The following is a 12794-nucleotide window of genomic DNA, read 5'->3' on the forward strand; positions in this document are numbered from 1 at the left end:
CTTTAAGAGCATGCTTGAGCTGAATTATGAGACATTTCCATCACTGTCATTTCCACCACAGAAGTCAATCAAACACAATACAGAATTTCAAATGTAGTGGAAATGAAACTGTGGTGCGAATTTTTAGAAAAGGTGACTAAAAAATGTGCCAGTCCTGAGCAAGATGTTGTAGAAACAGCGAGACAAGGTGCAACAGTCAAAGACGTTTGTCCAGCATGTGTTTACAAAGTAAAACAATAAAACAACAGAGCAGATGCACGCAAAAATACGATCAGTGTAAACAGCCCCTAATCCCTCCCTTCACGCTTGTCTGTGAATGACGGCGTGTGTGCAAAGCAAGTTAGATATGCCTGTTTATTTTTTCACTCACCTCTAACATACACTGTTGAACAATGTAAGTAGACAAATGTATAAAAATTTTTAAACATATTTTACTTCCACAGTGAAACACCCAACTGCCTCTAATCACTCATTGGCTGATGGCCCTGTTTGCTCTACAAATGAGGGTGAACATCATAAAGTTGCAGATGTGCAGTATTTGTCACCTTGTGAAAGTTAATCACAGGTTCGGAATGGATGCGAATGAGCTGTAGACAGGACCTGTAGCCCTGAAAGAGTTGTGCAAACAAGCGCAGGAAGACCGCTCTCACCTCCTTATCCTGTCAAAAACAAGAAAGCCAAAATAAAAGGGGTTGAGAGACATTTGGGGAATGCCAGATAAATGTCTGATGAAAGCACTGAGTCAGAGCAAAGATTTTCGTTCTGACAGTTCGCTTGCATTAAAATAAACTTTGTACGTGAAAAGGAGTTCAAACTCCTTGAATGCATATTTCAGATCCCTGAAGACCCAATAAGAGACTCCATTATCTGCCACATGAGAGTCAGCCCCTCATTCTGCAACTTTCACACGATACTTGATGAGTTTGTAAAAGTAGAACCTCACAAATGGTGTCTGAGAGTTCTTTGAGTGTCTTACTAGCAGTTTGGTGTTGGATGGAGCAGAACGAGGGGGAGGGAAGGCATTATCTGCTCCTTCCAGATCAGGGTGCAAAACCTGGAAGACAAAGAAGGTATTTACAGTGAGGAAATATCCTGCTATCTGTTGGGAGGTGGAAAATGGTACAAATATAGCCTATGGAATGCCTCCAGTAAGAATCATTGTTTAATCCTGTGCAAAGTACCAACACTTCAGTATTACAGAATATGTTGAGTGCAGTGGCCCCAAAAACTATTTGGACACTTTGGATATTTTAGTTGGAATAAACCCAAGGAGAATAATAAAGAAAGGATATGACACTTTAAAATGTTAACACAAAAATGTCTGGTTGGGATCATTTACCATGGATAGTGCTTTTTGAGTATTGTACAACAGTGGTTCAGGGAGCTGGGAGAGGTGAATACACTCCGGTATTTTTATCGTTCCTCCATCAAGGTCAGCAATGATCACATCGAGCTGGTAACAGGAACCAAAACCCAATCAGAAACTGAATCACAGAGCAGTGTTACCAGAATCTGAGCTGATGTTTTAAGGCAGATAGAAAAATGTCTTTCTGTGAGGACTTTCTGTGATCTCACCAGCTCTTGGATCTCATTCTGGAACATAGAGTGCACACCGATGATGAAGGGCGTAGGGGAGCTCAACACCTCCAGCAGTCGAGATGGGAGGATGGGAATGTAGGGGTAACTACGGTACAAACCAGAGTTAGGCAACCATAACCATCACGTCAAATAATCAGCAGATGTTAACATCATGCTGTTCCCATTGCATACAAAACACAAAAATAGTACATACTGTTGCACTATATGCTAAAAATAGAAGCATTTAAGAATTACATCCGAAGAGGATGCATTAATTCAGATGTTCTTGGGCGTTTATTTGACACAGCAGTTGTGTCCTAATTTCTACATTGGCTTCCAAGTTATTGCACAATGAGCTTACGTAAACTAGATTTGCTTATTATATAGCTAATGAAATGAGATGCTGTAATCAAGGTAAATTATTGTGGGTATATCAGTAACAATTGATGCTGACCCACCTGTACTTAAGTGGAAACATGAGGGACTCCAAGGCACGACAGGCCTCCCCAAGTCTCTGATAGCTGGATGAGTAGAACAAAAGCTTGTGTTCCGTCAGAACCGCACAAAAAAGACTAAGAACATTCTGAATTCCTAGAACATGAAGAAGAAACAGAAACAAACTCAATTACTAATGAAATACTTGCCAAAAATATTTTTTCGTAACTTTACATATTTATTAAAGTATGAGAGAAGAAAACGTTTTAATATTAATGGGCGAATTAAACAACAGCTTACTAACACTTTTTTCATACATAAAAATATCTGCATCTTTTTCACATATACAGCAGGGTTCGGAACTAAGAACCGGTTCCTTTTTAAATAAAATTACGCAACCCTATGATTTTCATGCCTTGCGTTACCGGTTCTTGAACATGGAATTTCCAACTATGTGGGCGGAACGCGGCACTAAAATATAGCGCAACCAGTGAAGTCCAATTCCCGAACATTCTACTGAGCTGATTCTTTTGAATCTATAGTGCGAAACACTGTAAACAATGAAGTCCAATTCCCAAATGATTTACTTTAATGAGCTGGTTCTTTTGAATCTACAGCATGAAACATACAGCATGACCAGTGTAGTCCGATTCCTGAACAAATGACTCTTGAGCAGGTTCTTTTAAATCTACAGCACGAAACAATTAGCGTGACCAATGCGTCCAATTGTCGAATGATTGACTTAAATAAGCTGGTTCTTTTGAATCTGCACTATGCAACAGAGAGCGAGACCAGTGTACTTCAATTCCCGAATGAATGACTCTCATGAGCCGGTTCTTTTAAATCTACAGCACGACCAGTGACATACACAGTGTAGTTCGGCATTTGAAACAGAGATTCAGGTGCTTGGATCACAGTGGTGGAGTGATGCTGTACAGTCTCAGAAAGTATGCCAGATTGTGGTAGTCTGCATCCTCAAAATCAGTTACACAGAACCAGCTGGGTAATTGCCACATACAAATTGCAATTAGCACTAATTTTCTCAGCATATTTGTGCCGTTACCTGATTTGCATAATTACATTAGTGGAACTGGTGCTCAAAGTACAGAGACAACCTGTGCAAATAAATGTGTGCACAATTCATTCTTATTGAGCAAACTCCACTTTGCTAAGAACAACAATGGTTACTGATATTTTATTTGTAAACTACAGTGTTCCTGTAGCTTAACTGGTAGAGCATCGCACTACCAATGCCAAAGTCACATGTTCAATACCCAGGAACACATGTACTGATGTGTTTTGTCATTTAAGCATCTGAAAAATGCATTAATGACCATTTCTACAAAATGGCCATGTCTATTTCAAAATAATTAAACTATGACCACAAACAGGGCATAATTACATCTAATAAATACAGGGTAGGAGGACAAATTCAATTGTCTCCACAGAGGTCAATCGTGAATCAATGAATTCCTCAGTGCATATCTGTCTTTATCAAATGTGATAATGCAAAACCCCCCAAGAAATGGCAAATATGAAATTCTGTCTGAAAAAATTAAACACCAAACTCCTCAACGGGAGTCAGAAGAGAGAGCGAGATAAACATTTACAGTTCCTGTTTTTATTTGTCATCAACATACCACTGAGGCTATTCATCACACGCTCGACAGCCAGCCAATAACAGACATATCCGCAGTGCTGCCAAGGTCAGCGTTTCCATTATGTCAGTGTCAAACTCTGATACTCACCAATAAACAGGAACAAGATATAAAAATTCACATTATCTTTCCTGTTGACCGAATGCCTGAATCCAACCAATGAGCAAATACAGGATCATATGTTTGGGAACATAAAATAGATTGCTTATTTATCATTCCATTCATCCCGGTTAGAAACTTAAGTCATGTGTGACTAGCTGAATCGCCATACAAATGAGATATCCAGTTAAATTTGCAGACTGATGACTCCGGATAGCCTTGATTTAAAATAACAACAATTCAGTCAGGTCCATGTCCATCAAATGAATACTTGACTTGAATAAATGAATGAATACTTTATTCACTTATAGACAATTAAAGCAATCTGTTGATGTTGGCGGTATGGTTCTGTTCTTGGTACAATTTCCACCCATCCATGCAGACATGCATGGACAGAGCAGGAGTAAAGCGAATAAAACCCCCCAAGAGTAACAGAACAGATCCAGCAGAATTATAACAGTGTTGTAATCCTTCATTGCATAATAGATTAAATGGACACTTAAAAGAACTTCAACTACTGTATATCAAGTTGATAAATCAAGAACAAGGCGCAATAACACATTGAGGATAGAAATTCGACAACTGGCAAAAAAACTGAGCCTTACAGCACAGAACGCAAGATAGACGTAGAAAAAACTAAACAGCAAAGCTGCCAAACAAGATGCGGAGCTGTGGATGGCGGAGGGTGTTAAGAGCAGCTTGCATCCATGCAACTGAAAGGCAGCTAAGGTAATGAATAAATGGAGAACTTAAATAGGACTGCTTTGATAAGCATCTGAATTGTCATGAGCAGCTGAGCGTCAGCTGATTGAGAGCTTGACTCACGTGACCTGCCTGAACTGACGCAATGCTTGATTTTCAAAGAAAACACTAACAGAAGAATGCATCAATTAAAAGAAATTGTGAGTTGTGTTTGCCGACCAACATGATACTAGGATGTTGCCAGGGCTTTGTCAAGCAGTTGCTAAGGTGTTCTGGGTGGTTGCTAAGGTGTTCAGGGTGGTTGCTTTCTGGCCCAAATCAAAAGATCCCACCCCCATGTCTCAATGATATTCTGGTCTGTAGATGCCTAGAAAAGTACTACTTTTTCCTGTGCAACGTGGGGGTCTGCATGAATGACCAATCGTGGTCGGGTTATGCTTTGGAATCTCTGTGTTTCCTCAGTGTCTCTTGCCCCAAAAATACAACAACACGTTTCATAATCTTGTTTGCGATGCATCCATTAATGCTCTTTCTGACCTTGTGGTATTTACTTATCTACACATTTCTGACCCATGCTCTGACAGGGACAGAAAAAGCTGCAAACAATAAACAGAAGGGCCTTATGATGGTAAACATGTTCCTTTTCCCTTACTTCTTGTGGAGAGAGACAGGGCAAGGGGCCATTCTTCAGGCCTCACTCTGATATCACCTCTCTGTGATAAAGGAAACGCTGGATAAAGTCATCTGTAATGAAGTCCTGTTACAGGCTGCGAAGGGAAACTCTATTTTGATTAAGAGATGCCTGCCTCCTTTATGTGAGGAACACATTTTTAGAACACCTCAATGTTGATCAAGCTGTTGATAGTGGAGCAGAGCATAATGTTCAAGACTTTTTCACCCTACAATATCGATAAAACAAGTGCAAGAATCTAGGGTCAAGTGTAAATGCACATTCAGCAGCAGACAAAGGCAATGGCTCTATAAGAATAACAGATGATTAACATTTGAGGACACAGCCTATTGAAATAAAATTCACAGTGGAAAACAATGGAGATAAGGTAGAGCATGAATTATACAAAAGCGTTCAAGATTACATTTTTATTAGCTCATGTAGGTTGTCATGTTGCTGGGGTATTACAGGCTTAAGTAATCTTAAGATCATTCCCAGAAGAACCACGCAGCAGGGAGGAGGAAGAAATTACAATGCTCTTATCAGAGACACAAGCATGCTCAAAGTAAGGGATCTGGGATGATGTTTTCTTTTTCTCTGTTAGGTCAAAGACTACGGCCCTTTTTCAACCCAACTTGTGAACTTTCTGTTGGACGAGCAGGTACTAATGATCTTGACAGGCATCCAGGAATGGTGGCTTGTTTCTCTCATTCCCAGAACATTATGAGACATCCTGAGAAGGACATAAACCAAAGAGTGGTGTTTTTTTATTTCTCTCTCCTCTGAATGATTAAAGTCAGAATTTAGGTTCATTCAAAGGTTTATGTATCCTTATGTGAAACATTTGGTTTTAATGTGTTAACAGACATTTCAAGAAGAGGAAAATGTGTATGACACAGTATCTTAGTGTTACTCTTGACAAGCTTCGATTTCTGAGACGTGCATAATAAACAGAGATTGCAAAAGGAGTCGAGACCGCGGCCATCCGATTTGAACTTGAAATCACAGTGCGCCTGTTCATTCATAAGGTTTACACTCTAGCAGCCTAATACTGGCTTCGCAGACTCATCATTGCTTTGTAATTTTGGATGTGTTTACTTAAAATATCGCTTTATACCTGCGCTCGTTGGATGAGCAGCCTTCAGAATATTTTTTCTATTATTCTGATAAAATCGTTATTTGTTCTGAAGTCATTATTCATGCCTTTCCAAATAAGGTATTCGGCTTTGGGCACATCCCTCCTTCTATACTCTATATTGCCAAATTACACTATATTACCCTATGAAGCTATATTTGTTGTTTGGAGTGGTGAGGTGTACTGAAAAAGGAAAAGTTGTAAGTTCATATACACTAAGAAATGGTCCAGGACCTATGACCATTGTGTCCTTGCTTGCTCCATGAGGACTGTCCCTGTAATAGGTATAATGTCAAGCACTTTGGATATAAGCATCGGCTGAATGACAACTTTCTGTACTTCCATACTACACATAAATATAACCACGAACATGGTATTTAACATATTTTTATTTACATAACAAATGGAAACCGAAAACAATCAATGTTTTACAAAAACAATACCAGTGTTAAATGCACTGAATACCATAGGAAACATTTATGGTTAAATAGGACCCACATATGCATTCTAGGAGTAGAGATGCAAATTCTCTTATAATATAAAAAATATTCAACTAAATGTTAAAAAAGTAACTTCACATGCCTTAATTATGGAATGCCTATTGAGACAGATAAAAATTATCTCCTAAAAACTAGAAGTGAGGTCATTTTTGACCCACATATGCGTACTTGGGTTAATAGAAAATGCATCACTACTGGAAAGATAACTGTCCTTGTCAAGCCATTTCATGGGGTCTCTAAGCAAAACTTCATTATATAAAGGCAATACAAAAAATACTACCAATATGTATACAGGTAGATATTTTACAATCTAAATGACATATCAACATTTTTCACTTTACAGTACTAAGAATTGGAATTGAAAAAAACTGTAATGGTGCTAAAAAAAGACACTCCATTTTCTTTTTTGCAAAATATTCTTTCTCATTACTTTATTTAGATTTTGGGATGAAATATGTTCCGGACATGTTCTTGAAAGGCTTCATGAAATTTAGGGCTGGTTTCACCATCAACTTCGCAATATGATACGCATCACGATACCGAGACCATGATACGGTACCTATTGCAATACATGTTCATTTTGAAACTAATATCTCTTGAGCATAATTTAGTATTACAGTGCAGTACAGTAGTAAACTGCATTACAATCAAGGCTAATAAAGATAAAAAAGCAAAATAAATAATTCTGTTAAAAAAAAGAAAATTACTTTTATTGACCCTTTGTTATTTTAATGTGTTTTTTGCTACCCGTACTGTAGTTTAAAATATCTTTTGAATATTGTTTGATTGTGTGCAACCGGTAAGGCAAAGCCTCTAGCCTCTTAACACAAGTTAAACACAAACTCAAATGAAGAGTTGTATGATAATCATAACATGAAACTGTAATTAGTCAATTTAATATCTCATACAGCCTATATTTTACACCACATGTATAAATTCACAGAAAGTGTCACAGATTATAGGCAGTGCAAAATTTGCGGTGCTAAAATCAAGTGAAAAGACATTTTAGCCTGGAATAGCATTTCTTAATATAGTTAGGCTAACTCAACCTCACATGTGATTTACATGATGCCTTCACTGCAGATCTTCTCGGTTAATCTTATATGACCCAATTATCTATCTTATTTGCCACCTTTATCTATATATATATATATATATATATATATATATATATATATATATATATATATATATATATATATATATATATATAATTTCTGACATTTAATTGTAAAAATCATTCCCTGTCTTAGGTCAATTAGGATCACTACTTTATTTTAAGAATGTGAAATGTCAGAATAACAGTAGAGAGAATGTTTTCTTTCATCACATTTCCAGTGGGTCAGAAGTTTACATACAATTTGTTAGTATTTAGTGGCATTGCCTTTAAATTGTTTAACTTGGGTCAAACGTTTTGGGTAGCCTTCCACAAGCTTCTCACAATAAGTTTCTGGAATTTTGGCCCATTCCTCCTGACAGAACTGGTGTAACTGAGACAGGTTTGTAGGCCTCCTTGCTCGCACACTCTTTTTCAGTTCTGCCCACAAATGTTCTATCAGATTGAGGTCAGGGCTTTGTGGCCACTCCAACACCTTGACTTTGTTGTCCTTAAGCCATTTTGCCTTTGACTTTGGGGGAATGCTTGGGGTCATTGTCCATTTGGAAGACCCATTTGCGACCGGGCATTAACTTCATGGCTGAAGTCTTGAGATGTTGCTTTAATATATCCACATAATTTTCCTTCCTCATGATGCCATCAATTTTGTAAAGTGCACCAGCCCCTCCTGCAGCAAAGCACCCCCACAACATGATGCTGCCACCCCCATACTTCACGGTTGGAATGGTGTTCTTCAGCGTGCAAGCCTCACCCTTTTTCCTCCTAACATAACGATGGTCATTATGGCCAAAAAGTTCCATTTTTGTTTCATCAGACCAGAGGAAATTTCTCCAAAAAGTAAGATCTTTGTCCCCATGTGCATTTGCAAACTGTAGTCTGGCTTTTTTATGGTGGTTTTGGAGCAGTCGCTTCTTCCTTGCTGAGCAGCCTTTCAGGTTATGTTGATATAGGACTCATTTTACTGTGGATATAGATACTTGTCTACCTGTTTCCTCCAGCATCTTCACAAGATCCTTTGCTGTTGTTCTAGAATTGATTTGCACTTTTTGCACCAAACTATGTTCATTTCTAGGATACAGAATGCATCTCTTTCCTGAGCTGTATGATGGATGCATGGTCCAATAGTGTTTATACTTGTGTACTATTGTTTGTACAGATGAAAGTGGTACCTTCAGGCATTTGGAAATTGCTCCCAAAGAAGGAACCAGACATGTGGAGGTCCACAGTTTTTTTTCTGAGGTCTTGGCTGATTTATTTAGATTTTCCCATGATGTCAAGCAAAGAGGCACTGAGTTTGAAGGTAGGCCTTAAAATACATCCACAGGTACACCTCCAATTCAGTACACCTCCTATCAGAAGCTAATTGGCTAATTGTCTAAAGGCTTAACATAATTTTCTGGAATTTTCCAAGTTGCTTAAAGGCACAGTTAACTTAGTGTATGTAAACTTCTGACCCACTGGAATTGTGAAATAGTCAATTAAAAGTGAAACAACCTGTCTGTAAACAGTTGTTGGAAAAATTACTTGTGTCATGCACAAAGTAGATGTTCTAAACGACGACAGTTTGCTAATACTAAATTTGTGGAGTGGTTAAAAAAATTATTTTAATGACTTCAACCTTAGTGTATGTAAACTTCTGACTTCAACTGTGTATATACTGTATATACGTATATATAAATATAAATACAGTACTGTGCAAAAGTTTTAGGCACTTGTGAAAAATGTTGTATAGTGAGGATGTCTTCAAAAATAATGACATAAATAGTTTTCATTTATCACTTAATGTCATACAAAGTCTAGTAAACATAAAAAAGCTAAATCAATATGACCACCTTTGCCTTTAAAACAGCACCAATTCTCCTAGGTACACCTGGACACAGTTTTTCTTGGTTGTTGGCAGATAGGATGTTCCAAGATTCTTGGAGAATTCACCACAGTTCTTCTATCTATTTAGGCTGTCTCAATTGCTTCTGTCTCTTTATGTAACCTCAGACTGACACGATGTTCAGTGGGGGGCTTTGTGTGGGCCATGGCATCTGTTGCAGGGCTCCCTGTTCTTCTATTCTAATCTTTTCTATTTGCAAAAGTAATGTTTGGGAGTCTAACATTTATATTACCTATTGACACACTAAAGCTGAAGATATAAATAACCATCTCAAGACAAATGCTTTTGTGAAACATCTTATGTGCCTAAGACTTTTGCACAGTACTGTGTGTGTGTGTGTGTGTGTGTGTGTGTGTATATATATATATATATATATATATATATATATATATGCACACATTGTACAGTAGTCTATTCACAATCTATGTACAGTCAAATGCAAACTGCTGGATTTAAAGTTATTTAAACTCAGAGCACCTCCTGAGATGGCCTGAGATCATTTGCAGCGCTCACATAAAGAACGAATCTGTTCGCAGGCCACTGACATAAAGAAGAAAGAAAACTTTTTATATGTGTATTGTGTGAGAAGCTCTTGCTCTCCACTCATATGTGACAGAGCACCATTGGGTATCTCATCAAACAGAGATTTCTTCTCTGTTCTTCAAAACATAATCAAATGTGTTCCTTCAACTGTGCGTCTTTGTGTGCGTCGTTTGCAACATCTCTTGTCTAATGTGACTCTTGCCTTGTTCAGACCTGGTATTAACATCCACCTCAGGAGATCCCTTCACAAGTGGACAGCGATAAATACAAGTGCGAATGGTGTCCCAAACATACAGGACCCTTGGAAGATAAGCTTAATTTCCCTGCGACTGTCCAAAAAGTACCCATCTTTTGGTTAATTTCATACCATGGTTAAAGAGTAAAAGAAGCGTATATCGCAGGCTTTATCTTGACATGTGTATTGGTAAACGGAGGTTTGTCATGTTATGCAGTACTTAGTTTTGCAGTATTTGAATATTGCGTGAGTGATGTCTTACTCCCAACTGCCGGGTTTAGGCAAAAAGCCAAAATGCATATATATTTTAGATTTTAGTTTTGCCAGCGTTAACAAGAGTCTCATCGAAACGATCCAATTTAAATATCACAGAAATACCAAGTTCCATGTTCAATGCTGCTTTGAGGCTCATCAGGCTTAAAAACAGGCTCTTAAGGGATTGTTTAGTAAGCATACTATTAATCAGAGATTTACATAAATCCATAAATGATGAAAAACTCAGTGTACTGAAATGAAAAATGGTACATTAATTAGCCCACTTCTAAGTTGAATAGTTCAAGTCAAATTCTGGCCAAATTGAAAAAAAATTGCAAGCCTAAAAATAGTGCACAGTATAATCACAAATGGCATTATGTGCAACTAAACAAACAGATTACTAAAACACATTTCCGAGTTTTGCAACTGAAAGTGAAGAACACATAAAAAACTTTAATTTCATTTTAAAGATTCAGATTTATAAGGCTGACCTTTATAAAGGCCTCCTGCTTGCAGACTGTGCAACATGTGCTCTGTTTGTTCAGTTTGACAAATCTAGACATATGGGCTGAAAAAAAGCCTTGGGATAATGTCAAGGTGGTGGTCATTTGTCCATGACTGACTTGCAGCTGGATGCATGAAATACATTACACGTATAAGCCATAAAACTATGTGTACGACTGCACGTTTATGTCCAAACGCTGCACATTTTGCTCCAGTTGAACGCAAGGACAGCACTCACACCATCAGAACATTCTTCTGTACACTAAATGAGGCTGCCATGCAATACCATTCTTCAAAATAAACGAATTATTTTAATCTTGATGAATGAAAAATGTGCTTTGCTTGAAACTATTTTTGATTGAACAGCTGTCAAAACCATGTGAGCATTCACGAGTTGTGAAAGAACCTTAAGTGGAAAGGGTTGTTTTTGTGTACTTATGCATACAAAACACAAGCAGCCAATGTGAAGTAAATAAACATAACACTTATATAGCACTTTTCTGACACTACACTCAAACTGCTTTACCTAATGAACAAGGGGTTCTCCTCAGCCACCACCAGTGTGCAGCATCCACCTGGATGATGTGACGGCAGCCATAGTGCGCCAGTACACTCACCACACACCAGCTATTGGTGGAGAGGAGATAGGAGAGTGATAGAGCCAATTCATGGATGGATTCAAGGATTATTAGGAGGCCATGATTGATGAGGGCCAATGTGGGAAATTTGGACAGGACACCGGGGTTCCACCCCTACTCAAGAAGTGCATATTTAATGACCACAGAGAGTCAGGACCTCGGTTTTACATTAAGTAATATGCACAGAGGAAAACTGAAAATGTTCTTAAACTGTTTTTAAACTGATTTTTAAATATTCACTGGAACTGTACAGTATCAATCCACCATTGTGATCCATGCTCTAAATCGGATCTTTAAAATGCTGAAAGTACACTGGACTACACCATGCATATAGATATATGCCCGGTTATAGCCATTGTCTTCATCATTTGATAAAAAATTTATGAATTACTGCTGCCATGATAAATAAAACTCTTTTTAATAAAACTCTGGGAGGTAATAGTGTGATGCAAATTGTGCCAGGTAAATAGCACTGACTTTTGTGAATAAGGCACAATCTATTGTAATTTACATTGAAAGGAGGTGTGCTTGCTCTGAGAAAATGACAATCACTAAGAAATACAATGAATAGTCACAGCACAGTGCACTTTCATGGCAATTAGAGCCAGGTTAATTTAAATTGCATGTGGTTGAAGAAAAAAAGCACAGGTTTTTGCGCTGAAATAACACAGACAAAAGTGACAACTCAACTCAACACAACGTTTTAGTGGATGCACCCTCTGACTTTTTAAATTCATAACTATGATCTAGTCTTCCTGAATGTAAATATATTTATGATGCTACTTCCGGCACATACAGTACTGTGCAAAAGGCACATAAGATGTTTCACAAAAGCATTTG

At 37.8% G+C, this 12794-nt stretch overlaps 1 protein-coding gene across 4 annotated transcripts in view; it reads right to left on the reverse strand.

Annotated features, from left to right (window-relative positions):
• Nucleotides 1-12794, reverse strand: part of LOC127443396 (myotubularin-related protein 13-like) — a 158811-nt gene that overhangs the window by 83376 nt on the left and 62641 nt on the right. For all 4 annotated transcript variants that reach the window (XM_051721598.1, XM_051705860.1, XM_051713684.1 and 1 more), the window contains 5 exons: nt 2037-2169; nt 1576-1684; nt 1340-1453; nt 977-1054; nt 546-659 (listed from right to left, as the gene is read on the reverse strand). In XM_051721598.1, the coding sequence (XP_051577558.1) occupies nt 546-659; nt 977-1054; nt 1340-1453; nt 1576-1684; nt 2037-2169 (548 nt within the window). The remainder of the gene's footprint in view (nt 1-545; nt 660-976; nt 1055-1339; nt 1454-1575; nt 1685-2036; nt 2170-12794) is intronic.

This window comes from Myxocyprinus asiaticus, chromosome 1, assembly GCF_019703515.2.
Source record: "Myxocyprinus asiaticus isolate MX2 ecotype Aquarium Trade chromosome 1, UBuf_Myxa_2, whole genome shotgun sequence".
NCBI lineage: Eukaryota > Metazoa > Chordata > Actinopteri > Cypriniformes > Catostomidae > Myxocyprinus > Myxocyprinus asiaticus.